Genomic DNA, 27,287 nt, shown 5'->3' with positions numbered 1-27,287 from the left:
CATCCCCCCCCCCGCCCCACAGTTCTTTATTGCCCCCACCTCATTATTTGTGGTTCCTATCCCTTTATTTTGTTCTCTCCCCTATATTTGTGCCCTCACTCTGTGTTTATTTTGCTCACCCCCTCTCCGCCCCCGCAATGTTTTCAAACCAGCTTCGTCTGCACCAGCAAGCACCTGCGGGACCCTGAAGCTGGTGGGGGACGTGGGGACCCCCCTGAGAGGGGAGAGCACGACAGCCGCTTGGACTGGGAGCAGGAGCCGGAGCCTGAGGAGCGGGGGAGGCGAGAGCAGGATGGGCAGAGGGGCAGGGGGCGTGGGCAAAGCTGTGGGTGAGTCAGTGATGTATGGGTGCATCTGTTGTGGGGTGGTGCTGAATGGGGTGGAAGCTGTGCTGACCTCACCCCCCCACAGCTGTGCCTTTGTCACCTACAAGAAGATGGAATCAGCTGTCCAGGCTCTGGGGATCCCTGGGTGAGCTGGGGGGCACTGGGGGGGCACAGGGACGGTGTGGGGGTGCCAGCAGTGCTGAGTCCCTGCCCCCATCCTGTGCCCCAACAGCCGTAAAGAACAGTGCCAAGGGCTCACACAGTGACAAGCGGGCGCAGGTGGTGTACAATGAGGACCTCTTCGGGGGGCAATAAAGGTTTAGTGCACACAGCAGTGGTGTGGCAGGGTGACAATGGGACAGTGTGAGAACATGGATGGGGGAACTGTGGGACACGGGGAGCTGCAATGGGGGAGGCTGAGTGGTGACCAGCTGCACACACACCTGTAACTGAACTGCCAGCCTCACCTGGCTGTGGTGCTGAGCATGCTGGGCTGCCTGGCCCTGCTCTCAGCAGCACTGTGTCCTCCCTCCCAGCCCCCACAATTCCACTGATACAGTTATGTCTGTTAGAGAGATTCACACTGCGTGGAATGTGCCACGGCCAATAGCAACTGAAGGGTTCAGAGCCAAACAAGTGAGAGGAGGCAGTGCTGGAGCTCAACTCTTCCATGGAGCTCATAACAGCAGCACAGCAGTAACCCTGGTGGCAGCAGCACCAGGATGTTGCTGGAGCAGCACTCCTGGCTCCCCTCCTGCTCCCTCCATGAGCTGCAGGCAGACGTACAGCACTGCTGTCCTGTGCAAGGTTTATTTAAAAACACAGCTGAGGGCCGCTGGCACAAACAGAGAAGCCTGACTACGTTCATACAATATCTTAAATAGAAGGCAAATACAAAAGGAAAGGATAAAATATTTACAGTAACAATGGCAGACACGACATGGGCACAGTCCCACCCAGAGTCAGCAGAAAACCACTCAATACCCTGCTGAAGCTCAGAGTCACCACGGCGTCCTCCAGCAGGGCCAGGGCTGCACTGTGCCCACAGCAGGGCTGGGATGGCTGCACTCTGAACTGAGACAAGTGAAGCGCACACGTGTTGGCTTCCAGAAATCATCAGCACAGCATCAAGCTCTGCCAGCAAACAGCACTGGAAATCCAGCAAAAGGGAAAGGAGGGATTAACGCAGCAGTGGCGTGCAGCTCCCGCTTCTCACACTGCTGCTGCATCACTGCTGATAACTGGAAGGCAGGGAGCACCCCCCGCCTTGGTGGCACATTTGGTCCAAAACAAAAGAATAATTCTGCTCCCTCCCACCCCCACATCATCATTAAGTTACCTTAAAGGATTCAAGTCAAAAACAAAGGCATACACCAAAAAAACTCAAGAGCTGGCAGAACTCCAAGCTAGACATAGGGGCTACCCAAGAAATGGGAGCACTGAAGAAGCTTCCAGCTGCACCCAATGCTGAGCATGGCCAAGGGAGGAGGAAGGAAGGAGCTTGAGGTTGAAGCCTTCAGAGCGTCACTGGATCAGGAGATCAATTGCCAGGCACTGCAGCACACAGATGGACGTCCTTCTGGGGTGTCACAGAACTGCTTTGTCCTCTTGCTGCTGAAAGGAGCCAACCAGGAGCAGGGAATGGATGCACAGGACCTCAACTCTGACCAGCAGGAAAACTCAGGACAATGGAATGCAGTCTGCCAATCTTTTACCAGTTCAGCTGTGCTATAAGACTCATTGTGAAGCCTTTTAAAATATTTATTTATATATATATATATGCTATAAGACTACTCAGATATACTATCAATCATCTCAGAAAGTTCACGATGGAGTTCATCCACATCATTCTCCAGCTCCAAGCCAATTTCTCCTTCCATTTCCTCTAAGAGTTCCGAGATGAACTTTTCAGTGTCATCTTCTACAGCCTTGGTGAGCAGGCTGACCTCCGGCAGTGCTGGAGCAGCAGTCTGGAAAGAAGGAAGACAAAGTCAATGATTGCTCAGGAGATCCATCCTCTGCAGCGCTTCTCCGTCAGCACTGCTGAGCCTTAACCCAACACGCGGGCTAAGGGGCTCCTGAAGGACGTTAACAACCATATGAAGGCTTCAGAGCACCTCAGGTCTTTTTAACAATGCAGCAATAATGGACAAATTCCTTCACACCACAAAGGAATCACAGGGCTGTAGAGCATTGTGCGCACACTGCCATTCATCCAGCATCCAGCACACAGCGATTGCTTTGAAAGGAAACCTGCATAACATTTCAGTTCTCCACACTTTCTGCAGCAGTTGTATCTCTGTATCAGCCTGACCAGGACAGCACTGACACTTCCTCCCCTCCTTACCAAAGCTGCTATTTTAGCCTTTTTAGCTGGAGGCTCCTCTTCTTCAGTGCTTCTCCGAGGATTCACAGCTGCCACAGCAGAAGGAGAGATCTCAGCAGCCTTCCGCTTCCTTGCTCGCTTCGTGGGGCTGCTGGCTTTCCCATCCGAGGGCTTCACACACACCTTGCCCTTGGCTACAGGAATAAGAGAGAGCTTGTACAATTGTGCCTTGAGAGGAGTCCAGGTTGTCCTGTCATTCCCACAGCTCTTCTCCACAGTTAAATACATCTGGCCAGCAAAATTACATTGCTCTTTCCACAAATCTCAGCAGTATCTTCCACAGTAAGTGCTGCATACCAACAGTCCCACCAAAGGAACAAAGAAACTGCAGAGCTACACCATATTATAACCCAGACAAGGGAAACAGCCATACAGCAGGAGAAAGCAATACATGGTCCCTCTAGAGAAAGGAAAAAGCAGGAGCTACAGACAAGAGTGTGCAACCAGACGCTGTGCAAGCCACAACAGACCCACAAAATACATCCAGGGGTTTATCACACAGGTAAGTCTGCAGCTCAGTGCCACTGTCTGTCCCTCGTTCTCAAGCTGAAGTCTGGCTGGAAGGAACACAAGTGAACTAAGAAAATAAGCATTTCCCTTTCTAGCACTAAGCAAAGGCATGCACCCACCATGAGCACTCAGGTGCCTTTACTTCCGAGGACCACCTCACACTCAACACTCATTCATACTTCTCTGCTCCTGAGGTTGGGCTGATGGTTTCCCTGGCAATGCTGTTGCCCACCGTGCTGAGATTTCACTTAGGCCTTTGAAGCTGATAAGCTGAACATGAAGGGTGGATTCAGGACTGCTAAGCTCTGCACTTTTACCTTTGACTGTTTCTTCAGCAGCAGCCGGCACAGCAGCCACTTCCTTCTTCAGCTTCTCCAGTTGTCTCAGCTGTAGCTTCTCCTTTATTGTCCCCTCAAGGCTCTTTGCTTGAGCTCTAGAATTTGGTGTACTCTGATCCGAGGGCTAAAAAGAAATAAAGTAAGTGCAAAATAAGAACAAACACCAGGGGAGCATATGAAGGAAATCAGATTAGAGATGTTTCAAAAACGGGTTACTGCCTCTCTGCCAGATATAATCAGATCAATTCTGAGTTTGAGGAGTGCAAAGCTGTCTGGGAAAGCCATTGAAAGTATCAGGATTGTGAAACATGGCTGCAGCTCTTCACCAAAGGCAGGAAGGCAGGAATGCACTCATGATGGTGGCACATGGTGAGCAGTGAGACACAAGAACATGTGAAGAAATTGTGTCAGTGTGTCCATCTTCAGAAGGGACTCACCTCTGCGGGTGCAGAGACAGCTTTGGGAGCAGCCCTGTTCCATTCCACAGTCTTTTCCTCTTCTCTTCCAGGTGCTTTGAAACAAAGAAAAAGAAAATCAATTGGTCAACAGCAAGCATAGAAAGAAACCTGAGTGCCAGTGTTTCCTCCATGTGCTTATTTCCTCACATTCAATAACAAAGCACAGACAGAGGCGGCATCACGCAGTCCATACAGTATCCAAGCTCTTCCCTCCTTCACATGCTGTCTCTTCACAAAGCCTCTCTCACCTCCCCAATGAATAACTCACCCCCCTGACCTTTCTGACAGAGCTTGGCCCCCATGTTAAGGACTCAATCCATGCTTTTCAAATACATTTACATATCAAACTAAGCAATACAAGCCAAAGATGAAGGCAACCTTGGCATCAACACACAGAACATGCCACACCAAAAACATGGCAGAAAGAAAGTACAGGAGAAACTGAACTACAAAACCTCACAGCAAATTAATTTTCCAGAATGAAGCAGGCAGACACCATGGATTCGATGGAAAAACACATGGATGGACATCCTGGCACTTCCTGCCTTTGCATGTTGTAAGAAACAGCCCAGGCAATTCTAAGCAAACTCCATTTGCTTGACAGGGGAAGCACTTCAGCAGAGCAGACAGTGAAGCACCTCGTTACCTGCTGGCTTTGCCATCTGCTGCATCCGCAGGGCTTTCTCCTGCTTGATTTCTTCCAAGGTTTTAATATGCACTTCTTCCAATGGCTTGATTTTACGCGGTGGCTCTTCCAGTTTCACTTTATCAGGCTCAGGTGGAGGGAAAATTCTCTTCTTCTTGCATTTACCCTTAGCTCTCTTCTCAGTAAGAAGCTCTTCTACTTTTTGCTTCTCTTCCTCCAGGTGTTTGTGTTTCCTTTCAGCCAGGGATTCCAAGGTTTTGGTGCGAACTGCAGGAGAAGGCCTCACCCCGGAGCTGGGATCCTCCACCTTACAGCACCCTTCTGCCTGGGGGGCAGCTGGGGTTTCTCCTCGCTGATTCGCTCTCTCAAGACGGATCTCTTCCAGAGTTTTGACATGGATCTCCCCTGCTGGCTTGGCACCCTTCTCTGCCATCATCAAGAGAGGAGAAGCATAATGATTAAATGAGAGTCCAACGAGAGCTTAGGTTTTCAGATTTGACATAATATTACAGAATATGCGTGTTCCCAACAACAACGCACCCAGGAAAGAATAATCAGAAAGCCTAGAGAATCTGTGCAGCAAACACAGACAACCATTTACCTCTCCTTGGTGCTCTGTCAATCTTGATCTTCTTCTCCAGCCTTTCTGCGAGGCTGCGTTTCAGCGGAAGGCCACTGACAACAGCTACAGAGAGAAAACAACAACATTCCTAAGATAATTCCTTTGGAGAAAGATTTTAGAACAGTTAACCACAAAAAAGTCTATCTCTCATGGAGCACCCAGCCACCAGCAACTGCTACTCCAAAACCAGCAGTGCAAGATAAAGGTTCACTTCTGTGAACGGCTCTATTCCCCAACACAGTGCCAGCTATCTGAGTATTATCAGAAGGATAACAAAGTAGGGCATATGAACTCACCACTTTGTTGTTTGGTTTTATCCTTTTGTTTCTTCAGTTTGATTTCTTCAAGTGTTTTTATTCCAGCATTCAGACTGTCATCTGGGAACACAGAGCAGTAAATGAGACTGAGGGACAGAGGCACACGCTGAGGACCACAGCTCTGCAAACTGCCTCCTGCTCAGAAGCATGCAGAACAAACCCTGTCAGCTCTCCCCACAGCTAAGAGCACCATGGACCTGACGTCTGTCTGATACCCTCCTTTCATCCTTCTTGATATTAAAAGTAGGCTTTATCCCTTACTTTAACCCATCCACATGATTCCTCTATCAACAATGTGGCTTTAACCAGTGGTTGAAAAGATGCACATACAGGCACTTAAACTCCATGCTGTGGCCTCATCTTGCTCTAATGAAGTAAACAAAGGAGTTTACCTACCTAATCTGAAAGGCACATGAAGATACGAGGTAGGAACAAGATCATGGAAATAGCTGAGTCTATTCAGCAACCCTATGTTCTGTTGTGTTTTTACAACAAATTGCTTTGGAGTTAATTGGCAGCCCACAGTTTATATTCTTAAGTACAAATGGAAGTGATTACAGACAGGTTCCTTATTTTAACAGCTATACTTACCTGGTAAACCCATAGAAGCAGCCTAAGTGAATAGAGTAACTAGTAAAGAACCGGGAAAAGCAACCACACTCACCATCATCACATTTGTCATCATCTGCAGCTTTGATTAAAACGGGAGGATGTGTAGCGCTTGGGACACTCTCTTTGTTTTCCATTTGCATCACTTCCATCAACTGTGGAGAGGGATCGGACTGCACGGAAAGCTTGCTCTGCTGCACTGTTATCTGAGCTGCATTCGGATCGTCACCTGCAGACTCTGGTGGACTTGGCAGCGTAGCTACAGGAAGAAAAGGATCAATTTAAAACTTTGATCCTAACCTTACAACCACTGCACGAAGATGGCAGGCAAGGCTGAAAACCCACACAGATAAATGCTGAGTCTCCACTTGCCCATCCAAATGGCTTCTCTGTGAACAAAGAAATCCCCCCCTACACAACATTCATCTCCCTGACACCCAGAAAAAGCTTAATTGCAGGAACACAACCAGCAAGGCAAAGGCCACAGGAGCAGAGAGAAGCTGAGCATGCAAGAAAAAACTGAGTATCAGAAGCGCACAAAGTTCAGCTGTGCACCTATCTATCAGCTCACAAGTGAACGTTATCTGGCGTTCTTTATGACACTATACCCACCTGTGAGTAATAGAGTTAATCTTTCGTACCTAAAAAAGACAAACTCACTTTGGCTTGGTGGAAAGAAAACCCCATTGAGATAACGTCCCTTGGTGTGATGGAAGGCACAGTTGGATTTCTGGCAGCCTCCTGGCTGGTTCTCCCAGTAGCAGGAAATCATGCTGCGAAATTTCTGCAGACGGAAAGGAAGAAAAGCTGATGGTAATGTGGACATAAGATCTGCAAAGGGAGACTGAGCTCCAGATGGTGCCAGTGAGCAGACTGCCACAAAGCAGCACTCAAACACCACTCTGAAGCGTGCGCAGGCTGGGAGCACCAGGCTCACTGAGCTTTCCTAGCATTCTGTGGGTGAGGACACCAGTTTAGAAGGGGTTAAACTAACACACCTTGCAGAATGCTTGTCTGAATGATGTGGTTCTTTAGCAACTGTTGAGAGAACACTGTTGGTATCAACTACAAGAATATTCTGCTATGATATACCATTGCCATTGAGCTCTCTTCCCTCTGCTTCCTCCCAGCCCCCTCTTAACAATAGGAACCATCATCATTTCAAAGCAAATGAACCTAATCTGCAAAAGCACATTCAGCCCACCTAAAGAAATGAGAAGTGGGTTTGGTGATAAACTCTGAGGAGCCAACACTCACACTGATCTCCATGTGCCTGAACCTGCAGTCATTCCTGAAGCAGCGGCCCTCCTTCCACAGCCTGCAGGTGGTTTCATTGCCCAAAGCGGCTTCACAGTGCCTGAAGGGACAGTTGTCTCCCTGTAACCCAATGGAAACCAAGAGAGGAAAATGAACTAGTGCAACCTGAGAACTGGCCGTGCTTTGAGCTCATTTTTAGCTAGTTGCTCTTTTGCACAATGCAATTAGTTATGAAGTTTGCTGAAGATCAGTAATACTTCTAAGTATTCCACCCCGTCCTCTTGACTTCAGAACTGAAAGAAGGAGAAATGAAGGAAAAAACCCAAGCAGACCTTTTTACAAGTGGAATAGAAGTAGAAATAGCAATCGTCTCCTTTCTTCGACATGCTCGACGAGTGCACAGAAGCAGTTCTGGTCTCGAAGATCTCTGTGCAGCTCTTCCTGTGCTCTCTCAAAGAGCTGGCTCGTGCTTCCTTGGACTGAAAGTCTTCTACTGTCTTGATCAGTGAAATCTTCTTTTGAAAAGGAACCCTAAGCAAAACACCGACAAGCAGAAAAGAATGAGGAATGCCCACCCATCTTCCCAGCTTTGTTCTCTTCATTCAATCAGTCTCTCAGGAGCAGTTGTTTCAAAACATTGCCCTCCTCAACACTGGTCAAACTCTAGTAACATCACCCTGACTCAGCACGGAGCCCCTGGGCTGCACGGCTGCAAGCCCTCCAATGGAGCCCCTCCTTCAACACCACGAGTGACAGCAGTGAGTAACCCCAACACATTTGTCTGACCGCTGCAGGTCTTCAAGCTCACCCACCTGGACAACCTCAGCAAAGACAGCGATCTTCCAAGCCTTGCAGTTCACTTCTCCTGTAGGCTGAACCAACACTGAATCTGTCAATTAAGAATAACGGGGTAGGAAGAATTTTCCTCCTCACTTTGCCAATGTCAAATTCTGTAAGTTGGAATTTCTGGTCTTCAAGGTTTCTTCACCTACGAAGAAAACACTAAAACCTTCCCCTGTCTTTGTTACCTGTACAGCAAAAGCATGCCAGTGCGTATCAATACACAAATCCACACACATATGCCTGTATACTGTAACTCAGCACTGCATGGAGCTGCAGCACGTTCTGCTCAGCCACAACAAGGGTTTGGGTTGGTTCATTTGTTTTTTTTTTCTTTTCTGATGTAAAAATCAAATATTTTGGTATTTTAGGTTTGTTTTGTTGGTTTTTTTTTAAGGTATCAAATGCAGTAAAACCTACAACCAGGCCAGACAGAAGATCAAATTCAAGTGATTCGGAACTCTTTCATTAAAGTGCTGCACTTTTCTGTGCTAAGCATTTCCTACAGTCAGTAAGGAAAGGCTGGAACCTTTTACTCACACAAACACTAGTGAATTTTCCAAAAAAAACCCTTTCTTTCAGGGAATTTTCCCAAATCTAAACTAAAGAGAGGAGAAGTCGGGCTCTCAAGTTAGTTGCTGGACTGACTGCATGACAAAGGGAACAAAAACAGCAGTTAAGGACAAAGTTTCCCTCCCTCCTCCAATACTGATAGAAATGCTGCCTTTTTACCTTTAGTACCTTCACAACAGATTGTCAGATTCCTACGTTCCTAAAGACCTCAATGCTGCTCAGCACAGACGCCGGGCACCAACTGTCACTGGACTCTGCACCGTGGAACACGCACACAGCGCAGCACTTCTGTTCTCCTCACAATTGGAAGGGTTTTAGAATCGGGAGCATGAAGCGGACTAGAAATACCTCACATCCCTCTGCTCCTTACAAGCCCTTCCATTTTAAAACAAGATAACCCCAGACACATCTGTTAGCACAGCAGCCCAAATGCTAACCAGAACACACAGTGTGTAACGCTGAAAGTACCAGTTTAATGCGATGCCACAAACCCTATATAGTGGTACAGGTGACTGCCCCTATCAGATACCCGTGACCTCCCTTACTCCAGCCGTGGTGCAAGCAGGCACCACCTGCCCAATACCCAACATCTCCCCCCTCTTTATCATCTGCAGCCCCTGTAAAGGTTCTCCTAGGTACTCCCTGTTACCCCAAAGGTGATTTCGCTCATTAAAGGATATTCTGGAAACGAATCAAACATTAAACATATGCGGAAATCCATGAAGCTGTCATAATAACATACCAAAAAGATGCAGCTGTAGTGCCTACAAACCTGAAAAGACATAACAGCTATCTGCCTAACAATTTTGAAATGCTGTATGGCAACACTTAAAGAGAACTTGAAGAGAACAGTGCATTCAAGTTCAAGAAAACAGCACAGTACACAATGGAGTTACAACTTCTCCAGGTTCAATGTAACACTATTGTACAAAATCTTCATGGCATTCCAGTTCTGTCCAGTGTGCATTATAATGTCACACCCCATAACCAAATAAGAAGACAAAAACATATTGGCTGTGACGAATCCTTCTGAATGTCCACCACTGGGGGATTATCCAGGAACAAGGTCTCCCCCACTCACGAACTATCAGTCCGGCATGAAGGCTGGATTCCCAGTTCGGACCTTCAGGCACATTGGAGCAACGCAGTCTCATGTGCCGTTACCAGCAGCCACTGCCCAGTGCTGACGTCAAATCACTGGCTGCACTGGAGACATTAACCAAGGAGACGTTGACCAAAACCGGTGCTGAGATGTTCAGATCCTCACGGTGCGCAGGATGGCTCGTTGTTTGATGCCGGCTTAACCCAACGTGCCGGCAGCCAGTAGGGCCCACTTGGGGTCCCGACACAGACGTGTTTCCAGCCCATGACGAGGAGTGGCATAGGGTATGGGAGCCATGGCCCTCCGTCGGGTCTGATAAGGACCTGACCTATTGGTGTCCATTCGGTCAGCTGATGGTCTCCCATCCGATTCTCTTACGCAGGAGGAGAGCGTGTGGGCACAGCTCAGGCCCCTCCAGCCCTCCCCCCTCTTTAAGCGCACGAAGACACCCCTTCAAGGTCTGATGTGCACACTCCACAATAACCTGGCCTGTGCTGCTGCCAGGAATGCCGAAGGTATGCTTAATGCCCCAAACTGTGCACTAGTGTCCAAAACATGCACTTCTATATCCTGGGTCATTGTCAGTCTTTAACTCATGAGGTGCACCCATGACAGCGATGGCCATGCACAACGCTTTTATGTAATGCATGGCGGTCTGTCCAGATTGTGCCACAGCCCAGAGAAAACCACTGCATGTGTCAGTTGTGACATGCAAGTGACAGAAACACCCAAACTCTGGGAAGTCTGTGACATCCAGCTGCCAAACCTCATTTGGTCTCAAACCTCTGGGGTTCACCCCTGCAGGAAACAGGTTAGCCATAACTCCCGCTCCTCCTTGGCCGATTCAGTTAACTTTCTAAGAGCACCAAGGGCGGGTAGCAGCTTCTGCGGCTCTTCATCCCCTGCACAAGCTCACAGAGCTCCATGCTGGCTTTCTCTAATGCTGACCGACTGACACAGTGAGAAGCTTCATCAGCCAGACCTCTCTGCATTATCCACTTAATAAGCAGGGAGGCTTATTAAGTCCAGAAAAAGGGAAAGGGGGGAATAACGCAGCTGTGTCGTGCAGCTCCCGCTTCTCACACTGCTGCTGCATCACTGCTGATAACTGGAAGGCAGGGAGCACCCCCCGCCTTGGTGGCACATTTGGTCCAAAACACCAGAATAATTCTGCTCCCTCCCACCCCCACATTGTCATTAAGTTGCCTTAAAGGATTCAAGTCAAAAACAAAAGCATACACCAACAAAACTCAAGAGCTGGCAGAACTCCAAGCTAGACATAGGGACTACCCAAGAAATGGGAGCCCCAAAGAAGCTTCCAGCTGCACCCAACGCTGAGCATGGCCAAGGGAGGAGGAAGGAAGGAGCTTGAGGTTGAAGCCTTCAGAGCATCACTGGATCAGGAGATCAATTGCCAGGCACTGCAGCACACAGATGGACGTCCTTCTGGGCTGTCACAGAACTGCTTTGTCCTCTTGCTGCTGAAAGGAGCCAACCAGGATCAGGGAATGGATGCACAGGACCTCAACTCTGACCAGCAGGAAAACTCAGGACAATGGAATGCAGTCTGCCAATCTTTTACCAGTTCAGCTGTGCTTTAAGACTCATTGTGAAGCCTTTTAAAATATTTATTTTTATATATATATACTACAAGACTACTCAGATATACTATCAATCATCTCAGAAAGTTCAAGATGGAGTTCATCAACGTCCTTCTCCAGCTCCAAGACATATTGTCCTTCCATTTCCTCTAAGAATTCCGAGATGAACTTTTCGAGGTCATCTTCTTCTACAGCCTTGGTGAGCAGGCTGACCTCCGGCAGGGCTGGAGCAGCAGTCTGGGAAGAAGGAAGACAAAGTCAATGATTGCTCAGGAGATCCTTCCTCTGCAGCACTTCTCCTTCAGCACTGCTGAGCCTTAACCCAACATGGGGCCAAGGGGCTCCTGAAGGACGTTAACAGTAAGCCTGACCAGGACAGCACTGACACTTCCTCCCCTCCTTACCAAAGCTGCTATTTTAGCTTTTTTAGCTGGAGGCTCCTCTTCTTCAGTGCTTCTCTGAGGATTCACAGCTGCCACAGCAGAAGGAGAGATCTCAGCAGCCTTCCGCTTCCTTGCTCTCTTTATGGGGCTGCTGGCTTTGCCATCCCAAGGCTTCTCACACACGTTGCACTTGGCTTCCAGTTCCCCTGCTAAGATTTCTGAGATGAACTTTTCAAAGTCATCTTCTTCTACAGCCTTGGTGAGCAGGCTGACCTCCGGCAGGGCTGGACCAGCAGTCTGGAAAGAAGGAAGACAAAGTCAATGATTGCTCAGGAGATCCTTCCTCTGCAGCGCTTCTCCTTCAGCACTGCTGAGCCTTAACCCAACACGGGGGCCAAGGGGCTCCTGAAGGACCTTATCAGTAAGCCTGACCAGGGCAGCACTCATGCTTCCTCCCCTCCTTACCAAAGCTGCTATTTTAGCTTTTTTAGCTGGAGGCTCCTCTTCTTCAGTGCTTCTCTGAGGATTCACAGCTGCCACAGCAGAGGGAGAGATCTCAGCAGCCTTCCTCTTCCTTGCTCGCTTCGTGGGGCTGCTGGCTTTGCCATCCCAAGGCTTCTCACACACGTTGCCCTTGGCTACAGGAAGAAGAGAGAGCTGGTACAGTTGTGCCTTGAGAGGAGTCCAGGTTGTCCTGTCATTCCCACAGCTCTTCTCCACAGTTAAATACATCTGGCCAGCAAAATTACATTGCTCTTTCCACAAATCTCAGCAGTATCTTCCACAGTAAGTGCTGCATACCAACAGTCCCACCAAAGGAACAAAGAAACTGCAGAGCTACACCATATTATAACCCAGACAAGGGAAACAGCCATACAGCAGGAGAAAGCAATACATGGTCCCTCTAGAGAAAGGAAAAAGCAGGAGCTACAGACAAGAGTGTGCAACCAGACGCTGTGCAAGCCACAACAGACCCAAAAAATACATCCAGGGGTTTATCACACAGGTAAGTCTGCAGCTCAGTGCCACTGTCTGTCCCTCGTTCTCAAGCTGAAGTCTGGCTGGAAGGAACACAAGTGAACTAAGAAAATAAGCATTTCCCTTTCTAGCACTAAGCAAAGGCACGCACCCACCATGAGCACTCAGGTCCCTTTACTTCCGAGGACCACCTCACACTCAACACTCATTCATACTTCTCTGCTCCTGAGGTTGGGCTGATGGTTTCCCTGGCAATGCTGTTGCCCACCGTGCTGAGATTTCACTTAGGCCTTTGAAGCTGATAAGCTGAACATGAAGGGTGGATTCAGGACTGCTAAGCTCTGCACTTTTACCTTTGACTGTTTCTTCAGCAGCAGCCGGCACAGCAGCCACTTCCTTCTTCAGCTTCTCTGGTTGTCTCAGCTGTAGCTTCTCCTTTATTGTCCCCTCAAGGCTCTTTGCTTGAGCTCTAGAATTTGGTGTACTCTGATCCGAGGGCTAAAAAGAAATAAAGTAAATGCAAAATAAGAACAAACACCAGGGGGAGCATATGAAGGAAATCAGATTAGAGATGTTTCAAAAACGGGTTACTGCCTCTCTGCCAGATATAATCAGATCAATTCTGAGTTTGAGGAGTGCAAAGCTGTCTGGGAAAGCCATTGAAAGTATCAGGATTGTGAAACATGGCTGCAGCTCTTCACCAAAGGCAGGAAGGTAGGAATGCACTCATGATGGTGGCACATGGTGAGCAGTGAGACATGAGAACATGTGAAGAAATTGTGTCAATGTGTCCATCTACAGAAGGGACTCACCTCTGCGGGTGCAGAGACAGCTTTGGGAGCAGCCCTGTTCCATTCCACAGTCTTTTCCTCTTCTCTTCCAGGTGCTTTGAAACAAAGAAAAAGAAAATCACTTGGTCAACAGCAAGCATAGAAAGAAACCTGAGTGCCAGTGTTTCCTCCATGTGCTTATTTCCTCACATTCAATAACAAAGCACAGACAGAGGCGGCATCAAGCAGTCCATACAGTATCCAAGCTCTTCCCTCCTTCACATGCTGTCTCTTCACAAAGCCTCTCTCACCTCCCCAATGAATAACTCACCCCCCTGACCTTTCTGACAGAGGTTGGCCCCCATGCTGAGGAATCAATCCATGCTTTTCAAATACATTTACATATCAAACTAAGCAATACAAGCCAAAGATGAAGGCAACCTTGGCATCAACACACAGAACATGCCACACCAAAACCATGGCAGAAAGAAAGTACAGGAGAAACTGAACAACAAAACCTCACAGCAAATGAATTTTCCAGAATGAAGCAGGCAGACACCATGGATTCGATGGAAAAACACATGGATGGACATCCTGGCACTTCCTGCCTTTGCATGTTGTAAGAAACAGCCCAGGCAATTCTAAGCAAACTCCATTTGCTTGACAGGGGAAGCACTTCGGCAGAGCAGACAGTGAAGCACCTCCTTACCTGCTGGCTTTGCGATCTGCTGCATCCGCAGGGCTTTCTCCTGCTTGATTTCTTCCAAGCTTTTAATATGCATTTCTTCCAATTGCTTGATTTTACGCGGTGGCTCTTCCAGTTTCACTTTATCAGGCTCAGGTGGAGGGAAAATTTTCTTCTTGCATTTACCCTTAGCTCTCTTCTCAGTAAGAAGCTCTTCTACTTTTTGCTTCTCTTCCTCCAGGTGTTTGTGTTTCCTTTCAGCCAGGGCTTCCGAGGTTTTGATGCGAACTGCAGGAGAAGGCCTCACCCCAGAGCTGGGATCCTCCACCTTACAGCACCCTTCTGCCTGGGGGGCAGCTGGGGTTTCTCCTCGCTGATTCGCTCTCTCAAGACGGATCTCTTCCAGAGTTTTGACATGGATCTCCCCTGCTGGCTTGGCACCCTTCTCTGCCATCATCAAGAAAGGAGAAGCAAAATGATTAAAAGAGAGTCCAGCGAGAGCTTAGGTTTTCAGATTTGACATAATATTACAGAATATGCGTGTACCCAACAACAACGCACCCAGGAAAGAATAAGCAGAAAGCGTAGAGAATCTGTGCAGCAAACACAGACAACCATTTACCTCTCCTTGGTGCTCTGTCAATCTTGATCTTCTTCTCCAGCCTTTCTGCGAGGCTGCGTTTCAGCGGAAGGCCACTGACAACAGCTACAGAGAGAAAACAACAACATTCCTAAGATAATTCCTTTGGAGAAAGATTTTAGAACAGTTAACCACAAAAAAGTCTATCTCTCATGGAGCACCCAGCCACCAGCAACTGCTACTCCAAAACCAGCAGTGCAAGATAAAGGTTCACTTCTGTGAACGGCTCTATTCCCCAACACAGTGCCAGCTATCTGAGTATTATCAGAAGGATAACAAAGTAGGGCATATGAACTCACCACTTTGTTGTTTGGTTTTATCCTTTTGTTTCTTCAGTTTGATTTCTTCAAGTGTTTTTATTCCAGCATTCAGACTGTCATCTGGGAACACAGAGCAGTGAATGAGACTGAAGGACAGAGGCACACGCTGAGGACCACAGCTCTGCAAACTGCCTCCTGCTCAGAAGCATGCAGAACAAACCCTGTCAGCTCTCCCCACAGCTAAGAGCACCATGGACCTGACGTCTGTCTGATACCCTCCTTTCATCCTTCTGGATATTAAAAGTAGGCTTTATCCCTTACTTTAACCCATCCACATGATTCCTCTATCAACAATGTGGCTTTAACCAGTGGTTGAAAAGATGCACATACAGGCACTTAAACTCCATGCTGTGGCCTCATCTTGCTCTAATGAAGTAAACAAAGGAGTTTACCTACCTAATCTGAAAGGCACATGAAGATACGAGGTAGGAACAAGATCATGGAAATAGCTGAGTCTATTCAGCAACCCTATGTTCTGTTGTGTTTTTACAACAAATTGCTTTGGAGTTAATTGGCAGCCCACAGTTTATATTCTTAAGTACAAATGGAAGTGATTACAGACAGGTTCCTTATTTTAACAGCTATACTTACCTGGTAAACCCATAGAAGCAGCCTAAGTGAATAGAGTAACTAGTAAAGAACCGGGAAAAGCAACCACACTCACCATCATCACATTTGTCATCATCTGCAGCTTTGATTAAAACGGGAGGATGTGTAGCGCTTGGGACACTCTCTTTGTTTTCCATTTGCATCACTTCCATCAACTGTGGAGAGGGATCGGACTGCACGGAAAGCTTGCTCTGCTGCACTGTTATCTGAGCTGCCCTCGGATCGTCACCTGCAGACTCTGGTGGACTTGGCAGCGTAGCTACAGGAAGAAAAGGATCAATTTAAAACTTTGATCCTAACCTTACAACCACTGCACAAAGATGGCAGGCAACGATTAAAACCCACACAGATAAATGCTGAGTCTCCAGTTGCCCATCCAAATGGCTTCTCTGTGAACAAAGAAATCCCCCCCTACACAACATTCATCTCCCTGACACCCAGAAAAAGCTTAATTGCAGGAACACAACCAGCAAGGCAAAGGCCACAGGAGCAGAGAGAAGCTGAGCATGCAAGAAAAAACTGAGTATCAGAAGCGCACAAAGTTCAGCTGTGCACCTATCTATCAGCTCACAAGTGAACGTTACCTGGCGTTCTTTATGACACTATACCCACCTGTGAGTAATAGAGTTAATCTTTCATTCCTAAAAAAGACAAACTCACTTTGGCTTGGTGGAAAGAAAACCCCATTGAGATAACGTCCCTTGGTGTGATGGAAGGCACAGTTGGATTTCTGGCAGCCTCCTGGCTGGTTCTCCCAGTAGCAGGAAATCATGCTGCGAAATTTCTGCAGACGGAAAGGAAGAAAAGCTGATGGTAATGTGGACATAAGATCTGCAAAGGGAGACTGAGCTCCAGATGGTGCCAGTGAGCAGACTGCCACAAAGCAGCACTCAAACACCACTCTGAAGAGTGCGCAGGCTGGGAGCACCAGGCTCACTGAGCTTTCCTAGCATTCTGTGGGTGAGGACACCAGTTTAGAAGGGGTTAAACTAACACACCTTGCAGAATGCTTGTCTGAATGATGTGGTTCTTTAGCAACTGTTGAGAGAACACTGTTGGTATCAACTACAAGAATATTCTGCTATGATATACCATTGCCATTGAGCTCTCTTCCCTCTGCTTCCTCCCAGCCCCCTCTTAACAATAGGAACCATCATCATTTCAAAGCAAATGAACCTAATCTGCAAAAGCACATTCAGCCCACCTAAAGAAATGAGAAGTGGGTTTGGTGATAAACTCTGAGGAGCCAACACTCACACTGATCTCCATGTGCCTGAACCTGCAGTCATTCCTGAAGCAGCGGCCCTCCTTCCACAGCCTGCAGGTGGTTTCATTGCCCAAAGCGGCTTCACAGTGCCTGAAGGGACAGTTGTCTCCCTGTAACCCAATGGAAACCAAGAGAGGAAAATGAACTAGTGCAACCTGAGAACTGGCCGTGCTTTGAGCTCATTTTTAGCTAGTTGCTCTTTTGCACAATGCAATTAGTTATGAAGTTTGCTGAAGATCAGTAATACTTCTAAGTATTCCACCCCGTCCTCTTGACTTCAGAACTGAAAGAAGGAGAAATGAAGGAAAAAACCCAAGCAGACCTTTTTACAAGTGGAATAGAAGTAGAAATAGCAATCGTCTCCTTTCTTCGACATGCTCGACGAGTGCACAGAAGCAGTTCTGGTCTCGAAGATCTCTGTGCAGCTCTTCCTGTGCTCTCTCAAAGAGCTGGCTCGTGCTTCCTTGGACTGAAAGTCTTCTACTGTCTTGATCAGTGAAATCTTCTTTTGAAAAGGAACCCTAAGCAAAACACCGACAAGCAGAAAAGAATGAGGAATGCCCACCCATCTTCCCAGCTTTCTTCTGTTCATTCAATCAGTCTTTCTGGAGCAGTTGTTTCAAAACATTGCCCTCCTCAACACTGGTCAAACTCTAGTAACATCACCCTGACTCAGCACAGAGCCCCTGGGCTGCACGGCTGCAAGCCCTCCAATGGAGCCCCTCCTTCAACACCACGAGTGACAGCAGTGAGTAACCCCAACACATTTGTCTGACCGCTGCAGGTCTTCAAGCTCACCCACCTGGACAACCTCAGCAAAGACAGCGATCTTCCAAGCCTTGCAGTTCACTTCTCCTGTAGGCTGAACCAACACTGAATCCGTCAATTAAGAATAACGGGGTAGGAAGAATTTTCCTCCTCACTTTGCCAATGTCAAATTCTGTAAGTTGGAATTTCTGGTCTTCAAGGTTTCTTCACCTATGAAGAAAACACTAAAACCTTCCCCTGTCTTTGTTACCTGTACAGCAAAAGCATGCCAGTGCGTATCAATACACAAATCCACACACATATGCCTGAATACTGTAACTCAGCACTGCATAGAGCTGCAGCACGTTCTGCTCAGCCACAACAAGGGTTTGGGTTGGTTTTTTTTTTTTTCTTTTCTGATGTAAAAATCAAATATTTTGGTATTTTAGGTTTGTTTTGTTGGTTTTTTTTAAGGTATCAAATGCAGTAAAACCTACAACCAGGACAGACAGAAGATCAAATTCAAGTGATTCGGAACTCTTTCATTAAAGTGCCACACTTTCCTGTGCTAAGCATTTCCGACAGTCAGTAAGGAAAGGCTGGAACCATTTACTCACACAAACACTAGTGAATTTTCCAGGAAATATTTTTTGGGTGGCAGGGAATTTCCCCAAATCTAAACTAAAGAGAGGAGAAGTCGGGTTCTCAAGTTAGTTGCTGGATTGACTGCATGACAATGGGAACAAAAACAGCAGTTAAGGACAGAGTTTCCTTCCCTCCTCCAATACTGATAGAAATGCTGCCTTTTTACCTTTAGTACCTTCACAACAGATTGTCAGATTCCTACGTTCCTAAAGACCTCAATGCTGCTCAGCACAGACGCCGGGCACCAACTGTCACTGGACTCTGCACCGTGGAACACGCACACAGCTCAGCACTTCTGTTCTCCTCACAATTGGAAGGGTTTTAGAATCGGGAGCATGAAGCGGACTAGAAATACCTCACATCCCTCTGCTCCTTACAAGCCCTTCCATTTTAAAACAAGATAACCCCAGACACATCTGTTAGCACAGCAGCCCAAATGCTAACCAGAACACACAGTGTGTAACGCTGAAAGTACCAGTTTAATGCGATGCCACAAACCCTATATAGTGGTACAGGTGACTGCCCCTATCAGATACCCGTGACCTCCCTTACTCCAGCCGTGGTGCAAGCAGGCACCACCTGCCCAATACCCAACATCTCCCCCCTCTTTATCATCTGCAGCCCCTGTAAAGGTTCTCCTAGGTACTCCCTGTTACCCCAAAGGTGATTTCGCTCATTAAAGGATATTCTGGAAACGAATCAAACATTAAACATATGCGGAAATCCATGAAGCTGTCATAATAACATACCAAAAAGATGCAGCTGTAGTGCCTACAAACCTGAAAAGACATAACAGCTATCTGCCTAACAATTTTGAAATGCTGTATGGCAACACTTAAAGAGAACTTGAAGAGAACAGTGCATTCAAGTTCAAGAAAACAGCACAGTACACAATGGAGTTACAACTTCTCCAGGTTCAATGTAACACTATTGTACAAAATCTTCATGGCATTCCAGTTCTGTCCAGTGTGCATTATAATGTCACACCCCATAACCAAATAAGAAGACAAAAACATATTGGCTGTGATGAATCCTTCTGAATGTCCACCACTGGGGGATTATCCAGGAACAAGGTCTCCCCCGCTCACGAACTATCAGTCCGGCATGAAGGCTGGATTCCCAGTTCGGACCTTCAGGCACATTGGAGCAACGCAGTCTCATGTGCCGTTACCAGCAGCCGCTGCCCAGTGCTGACGTCAAATCACTGGCTGCACTGGAGACATTAACCAAGGAGACGTTGACCAAAACCGGTGCTGAGATGTTCAGATCCTCACGGTGCGCAGGATGGCTCGTTGTTTGGTGCCGGCTTAACCCAACGTGCCGGCAGCCAGCAGGGCCCACTTGGGGTCCCGACACAGACGTGTTTCCTGCCCATGACGAGGAGTGGCATAGGGTCTGGGAGCCATGGCCCTCCGTCGGGTCTGATAAGGACCTGACCTATTGGTGTCCATTCGGTCAGCTGATGGTCTCCCATCCGATTCTCTTACGCAGGAGGAGAGCGTGTGGGCACAGCTCAGGCCCCTCCAGCCCTCCCCCCTCTTTAAGTGCACGAAGACGCCCCTTCAAGGTCTGATGTGCACACTCCATAATAGCCTGGCAGGTGCTGCTGCCGGGAATGCCGAAGGTATGCTTAATGCCCCAAGCTGTGCACCAGCGTCCAAAACATGCACTTCTATATCCTGGGTCATTATCGGTCTCGTGAGGTGCACCCATGACAGCGATGGCCATGCACAATGGCCATCATGCTCCTGGCTCAGAGCAGAGGCCGTGAGCATCACGTCTCACAGTCTGTGTCACCTGGGCAGAGCCGTTAGGCAGGGGCTGCTAGTGGGGAGATGCCAAGGTTTTCCATGAAGATGATTGCTCAGATATGCCTGAGTTCAGATGGAGGGGCCCATTGCCCTACCAGGAAGTGGAAGATGCTTGGGGGTGAGGCAGCTCGTGCTTTCCCATGCCTGTAGGACCTTACAGTGCTGTGCCTTTCCCTCAAGGGTCACCCAAATAAATGTCGTTTCCATCAAGTACTGCAGACACACGGGGTTGGTGTTCACCGCGTCCACATCGTACATCAAAGTGTGGGACATCCAGGACTAAGCGTGCTGCATCCGCACCCTGATGTATGTAGTGGGAAGAGTGGCTATGGGGGACTGTGGGCAGCTCTGGCTTTGCAGAGGATGGTGTGCAAAACTTCTGGGGTCCCACAGGCTGGAAACAGAGCCCAGCTGTTTTAGGATCAGTGCCTACAGCTGTAGGAAGAAGGGAGGCTTAGGGAGATCTTGGAATGGAATCTGTGGGGACCCTCTGCAGCAAATGCTCAAAGGAAAGCACTGCTCTGGAAGGTGGAGGTTTTGCTGGTCCCATGGCGGCCAGACAGCTGCAGGACCATTCCCAGTGTGGGACCAGCTGAGAGGCAACAGCTTCTTTGGGTTCCTCGGTGGGGCCTCGCAGGCTCTGAGCTGGTCTCTGATCATCCTTTCTCCTCCCATCCTCCCTCCTCTAGGTCTTCTGGCCAGGTGATCTCTGGGGATGCATGTGCTGGGACAACCACCCGCCCTGTGACCAGTGTGCAGGGGGAGCACCAGATCAACCAGATTGCTCTCAACCCCACTGGCACCACCCTCTATGCTGCCACTGGGAACTCCGTCCGCATCTGGGAGCTGAGCAGGTGAGGGGCAGCACAGAGGCAGGCAGGACAACTGACTGATTCTGTGTGGACGGTGTCCATCTGAAAAGACTCCCCTTAGGAAAGGGAAAACCTTTGTAGCTGTGGAAGCTGCCTCAAATCAGGGCTTACAGAACCCTTTCATATGCCTTTTCAAGCCCCTGTTTTGGACCTGATGGGTGATGAGCAGCAATGGGACTACTTGAGGCGTGGCTTCCATCTGTGAGAAGAGGGAAGAAATGGGAGATGAGCAGCAGCTTCCCCAGGCTGTGCCACTGACCCTGAGCCCTCACTGCAGCCTGGGCTCTGCAGATGGCTGTCGGTGTGCCCCAGAGCTGCCTTCATCCCTCAGCATCACTGTGAAGCAGGGTAGCCCTGGTGGCGATGCCCCTTTTTGGGGACCTTTCTATGTCAGGAGTGCTTGAGGGCAGTGGGCTTTGTGCTGGGGGAGGGCCCTGGAGGAGCTGTGCTGTTGGGAAGGGGCTGACTGACCCTTGTCACTGGTTGTAGGCTGCAGCCCGTTGGGAAGCTGAGTGGCCACACTGGGCCCGTGATGTGTCTCACAGTAAGCCAGACAGCAAGCAACCATGACCTGGTGGTGACGGGCTCCAAAGATCACTATGTCAAGGTACTCTCCTGTGGCTGCTGGGCAGAGCACCCCTCTGAGACCTCTTCTCTCCCCCTTGCCCACATTTCTGGTTTCCCCTGTTCTGCATGTGGCTTTTTGTGCATCTTCTCACCCCAAATCTTGCCCACATCTCTGACAGCTGTGTTCTGCCCTCACACTTGCACGGATGGTGGGGGGGGAGTCAGCAGCCCACCATGGGCTGGGGGTGGGCGCTGCTTTTGCTGGCAGTGCCATTCTGAGGCATGCAAAGCTCTTGGCTCATGCCATCACTCTCTTTTGTTTCTGCAGCAGCCAGAGCTGCACATCTGACCTGGCTCACCCTGAGCTTCCCTGCAGAGATCTCTGAATCCCAACTGCAAAGTCTGCTGACTCTCTGCTCTTCTCTGGGTACCCACTTTGCTCTGCAGTGGGGTGGGGAAGGGCTGCAGATGGGTGAGGATGGAGATGGTTGTGCCAGGAGCGGAGTGCGGACGGGTTGGACCATGATCCTGCACGACTCCCCCCACGGCTGCACGCCTGAAGGACAATCCTACAGAGAACAATGGTGCATGGCTGGAGCCCTTCAGAAGGCTGAAGGCTCAGCCCAGGAGTGTCAATGAGGACGCAGCCTCTCCAGCTGCCCTGCTCACGTTTCTCTGCTCAGGGGGCCGACGAGGCCCTGGTCTCACACTGGAGCTTTCTTCTACCTCTCCTGTGGTCCCTTGGAGCATCCCCTGCTCCATCTTGCCCTGCCCCCCTCTGGGCTCGTAGGGGAACGTGGGAATACAAGAAAAGCTGTTCAGAGCAGCAGCTGTGGAGCCAGATCAACAGCATGAGAACCAAGGACACCTCTGGAAGGAGAAGAAGGGACTCACAGCTCTGTTTGGATATGTGCCTGCATGGACAGTTGAAGAGTGTTTGTAGAATGCTCTGTTGATATGTAAAGGTGGTTGGGAAAGTTGTAAGGGCGGATGGGAAAGCACAGACCAATTTCCTTCTGCTTTCTGCAACCTCGTTTGTTTTGTGCCACCAGCCCTCGTTCAAACCACTGCAGGGTGGGAATTTCTGCACACCTTGAAACAGGAGCATCTCTATTTACTTGATGGAGTCTGTCTTTTATCATTCTGGGAATGGGGGGGAGGGGAAGAAGAAAATGCAGTTTCCATGGCCTGGTGGAGGGCACGATGGCATGCGCAGGGTCACCCTGCCATGGACAGGATGGTGGCTGCTCCTGGGTCACAGCTGAGCCCTGTGCTGTGGGGCTGGGCAGGATGGATCACAGGCCCCATGGTTGCCCTGTGACGCACAGCACTGGGAGGTGGAGGCAGCGCTGCCCTCTCAGCCTGTTCTTTTCCATTGGGATGTGTATGTCTGCGTTCGTGTGGCTGTAGCTGGGTGTACCATAGGTACTGGTATCTCAGTACCTGTGTGGGTCGGTATCTCCCATGTGGAAGAGTGGGGGGGTGTTGATCTGGGGAGATGGAGGGTGTGTGTTGATTTGGTGTAGCTACCTCACGGTTCAAGCTGGGTGCTGTTGTCATTGATTTCATTTTGGGGGTGGGCTGGGGAGCTCAAGGGTTTCTGGTGTTGTAACAGCCTCTGCCTGAGGTCGAGGCAATCTGAGATAAACTGAATCTCGTAATGCTGTTAAGAGTTGTTGTCCCCAAAATGCAGTTCAATCTAGATCCTGTCCCAGGCACTGAACATGACGAGGACAGCCCCAGGAAGCTGGCACAGAGCTCTGCCCTGCTCCCCATCAGAGGAGGCTGTGGGGGGGCAGCTCTGAGCCATGCTGTCAGGTTGGGGGGGCAGGCCCCCGAAAGCTAAAGCACAAAGTCCCAGCTCAGCTGCAGTCCAGTGAGCGTGGCTTCTTGGCCTCTGCTTCTTCAGATCCTTCCCTTGCTGCCCTGCCTCTGCCTGTGGGCAGGCAGCAGGAGGCCCTGGGGCTGCACTTGCCTGCTTTGCCATCTGTTCCATGCCCCAGAGCACGGGGCCTGCAGGCCCCGTGCTGGGGCTGAGAGCTTTGGCCACAGAGGGTGAAGGTTCAGGGCTGGGCTGCAGATGGGCTCCGTCCTTTCGCACTGTGCTGGGTGCTCCTTTAGGGCTCAGGACTTGCACTGCTTTCTTGTGGTCTCTGAGCCTCTGTGCACCTAATTTTGCTTCTCCCTCGGTGCCTTTGGTGGTGTCAAGCATGGAGATAATAACTGCTGTCCAGGGAGGGAGCTCCTTTTTTTGCTGAGAGCTGGTGGACTTCTTCCTGGCTTCTGCCTCTTGCTCCTGGATCTCCTCCTCCCAGCACACAGGAGCCAGCTTCATGCTCTGCTAAGGGCACTGCACTGCCTGGAGCTGAGCTTTGCACACAAGGGCTGGAGTTGACCCAGAAGTCCAAATGTTTGGGCCCCCAAACCAACCACTGTGAGCCCCCCCAGGGAGCTGCAGCTCTCCCGGCACAAAAGACAAGGCTGTAGGGCTGTCCCCAGCCTGGCCAGCTGCGAGAAGCACAAGGATGCGTTGTTCCTCCCCAGCGCCTCCAAAAGCACAGCTGCTTTGGGCTCCCTGCCTGGGCAGTCTGCTCCCAGGGATGCCCTCCCATCCCACACTGGATGGGCTCCAGGTACGATCCCACAGAGCACCTGTCACTTGTCCCCTTGCCTTGCAGCGTGCTCACCCCTGCTTTGCTCCATCCTGCAGGCAGCATCACCCTCCCCAGGGCTCCCACCAGCTGCCCCTCTCTCCCCGTGCTGCTCCCACCCCAACTGTGAGGGATCCCAGCACAGTCCCACTCCCCCCCCAGGCCTTTCCAGCAAAGCGTTGCCCTTCACCTTCCTGCCACCCCGGGCCTTTGTCCCCATTCCCAGTGGAGCAGCTCTGCCCCTTTAGCTGCTCACTGCTCTGCATCCCACCACCACCCTGCACTCTGCTCCCTGCTCTGCAGTGCTGCACTGCCTGCTCCATCAGCCCATCCCACACAGCAGCAGGTGCCTTTTCTTGCTCAGAGCTGTTGTACAGAGCCCAACTCCTGTTGGTGAAGGCTTTTTTTCTCTGCTGGGTGGTGCAGCCCAGCACTGCGCTCTGGGTTTGTCAAGGTGTGTACAAATATTTGATCCCTCGATGTGTTCCTGTAAATAGTGTAACTTATTTCGCTCTCATGATGTACGTTGGTTTGAATTGTTTCCCGATGGATGTGTTTGTTCCTCGCCTCTTTGTCTTCACAAATAAAGCGTTACTGAAAGGAAGAGACAAAGCAGTGCTGACTGTTATGGGGAAGAACAGAGCTGGGAGCCGCCCGTCCTGATGTGCATCCTGTCCTTCTGTGCCGTGGGTGCTGTGAGGAAGTGAGCACATGGGAACAGGGTCCTCAGGGACTGCAGGGATGTCCCCGTGGCTCTGGGATGTACCTGAGCAGCTGCCTGGGCTCAGTGAGCCAGCTCAGGGAGCAAAGTGCATTTTGGGGCACTCCACCCTACAAAAAGGTCCTTGAAAGCATCGCAAGGAGGCGACAAAGCTGGTAAGGGCTACGAGGTTCATCCTGTAGGAGAGGCTGAGGACCCCCGGCTCGTCCGAGCTGCAGGAGATGGGGCTGAGAATCCGTTCCCGTTGCTCGTAGTGGCTTCCTAAGCAGGGGAATGGCACAGAGCTGCCCGTAACTGATGAAGGAAGCGGGGGAGGGCTGAGAAACGCGTCTTTGCCGTGGGGGTGGTCCAACGCAGGCACGGGCTCTTCTGGGGGGTGGTGGATGCCCCGAGCCCGTCACTGACCGAGTGGCGTTTGGACAATGCCCCGAATGTGGTGCTTAACTTCAGGGCAGCCCTGAAGCGCTCAGGACCCGCTCGGTCCCTTCCGGCTCCTCCATCCAATTTAATTGCCCCCGCATTTGTCCCATCCTGGGGGCGGCCCGGCTGCTGGAACCCCCGGCAGCGCTGCGGGGACAGCCGCCAGGTGGCAGCGCGGGCTGCGGTGCGGGGACCGCGGGCGGTGGGCGGTGTTGGCACCGGGGCCGTTTGCGGGATGTTGTGAGGTTCCTCCCTCCCTCCCAACTCCTTTCTGCCCCCCCCCGTCCCCGAGCCGCGCTGACTGCGCTGCAGTGCCCGCAGAGATGATGATGCTGGCACCGCGTTGTGCCCCACTCCGGGGTGATGGCGTCAGTGGGTCATACCTCGCACACTGGTTTGAAGGGAGCAGCAGGGAGAACCCGCTGGGCTCCCCCCTCATCCCAGCACCACACGTGCCAGGGGCAGCACCAGGCAGGTGGGTGCCAGGCTGGAGGCTTGGGCACATCCCAGGGCACAGATCCCCACTGCTTTCTTCTCTTGCTGCTGAAAGGAGCCAACCAGGATCAGGGAATGGATGCACAGGACCTCAACTCTGACCAGCAGGAAAACTCAGGACAATGGAATGCAGTCTGCCAAACTTTTACCAGTTCAGCTGTGCTTTATGACTCATTATTGCAAAGACTCTTTTAGTAAAGTACCACCCTGGGGTATCCAACCAAAAAGAAAAGGTTTTTATTAAATTAAAGGGGTTTTTTTTGTTTTTTTTTGTTTTTTGTTTTTTTAAACATACTATAATAACTACTATGCAGTTCAACTGTCAATCATCTCAGAAAGTTCACGAAGGAGATCATCCTCATCCTTCTCCAGGTCCAAGTCAATTTCTGCTACCATTTCCCCTCCTGAGATTTCCAAGATGAACTTTTCAGTGTCATCTTCTACAGCCTTGGTGAGCAGGCTGACCTCCGGCAGGGCTGGAGCAGCAGTCTGGGAAGAAGGAAGACAAAGTCAATGATTGCTCAGGAGATCCTTCCTCTGCAGTGCTTCTCCTTCAGCACTGCTGATCCTGAACCCAACACGGGGGCTAAGGGGCTCCTGAAGGATGTTAACAACCATGGGAAGGCTGCAGAGCACCTCAGGTCTTTTTAACAATGCAGCATTAATGGACAAATTCCTTCACACTACAGAGGAATCACAGGGCTGCAGAGCATTGTGCACACACTGTCATTCATCCAGCATCCTGCACACAGTGACTACTTTGAAAGGAAACCTGCAGAACATTTCAGTTCTCCACACTTTCTACAGGAGTTGTATCTCAGTATCAGCCTGACCAGGACAGCACTGACACTTCTTCCCCTCCTTACCAAAGCTGCTTTTTTAGCTGGAGGCTCCTCTTCTTCAGTGCTCGTTTAAATCAGCACAGTGCTAGAGCTGTTACATACCACATTCTATTTGAGCAACAGAAAGTCATTCCTGTTCCCCTACACAACATCCACACACAGTCTGATTTCATTGAACACGAAGCCATCGTGACCTTTTTGTATCCAGTGCTCCCACGTTAACCTCACAAGTTGTACCTGGTGCCAGCAGGGTTACTGCCTCACTGCCAGATACAATCA

The 27,287-nt window shown here is 49.9% G+C and overlaps 1 protein-coding gene and 1 pseudogene across 2 annotated transcripts in view; one reads left to right on the top strand and one right to left on the bottom strand.

The window, feature by feature from the left end:
- The first annotated feature begins 20,244 nt into the window (after positions 1–20,244).
- LOC146757178 (kinesin-like protein KIF21B) lies at positions 20,245–22,669 on the top strand. Its single transcript, XM_085523641.1, has 4 exons — positions 20,245–20,253; positions 20,969–21,294; positions 21,802–21,998; positions 22,563–22,669. The coding sequence occupies exons 1-4, from the start codon at positions 20,245–20,247 to the stop codon at positions 22,667–22,669; spliced, it is 639 nt and encodes a 212-aa protein (XP_085379767.1).
- Positions 22,670–26,427: 3,758 nt separating this feature from the next.
- Positions 26,428–27,287, bottom strand: part of LOC146757175 (zinc finger CCCH domain-containing protein 11A-like) — a 36,953-nt pseudogene continuing 36,093 nt past the window's right edge. Inside the window, exon 18 of the transcript XR_014937088.1 lies at positions 26,428–26,673. The product of XR_014937088.1 is annotated as a zinc finger CCCH domain-containing protein 11A-like (transcript). The remainder of the gene's footprint in view (positions 26,674–27,287) is intronic.

This window comes from Coturnix japonica, chromosome 24 (genome assembly GCF_054131305.1).
Source record: "Coturnix japonica strain WE chromosome 24, WE-NBRP24, whole genome shotgun sequence".
Taxonomy (NCBI): domain Eukaryota; kingdom Metazoa; phylum Chordata; class Aves; order Galliformes; family Phasianidae; genus Coturnix; species Coturnix japonica.
Note: the sequence above shows the minus strand (reverse complement) of the source record. Positions and strands in the feature narration are given on the sequence as shown.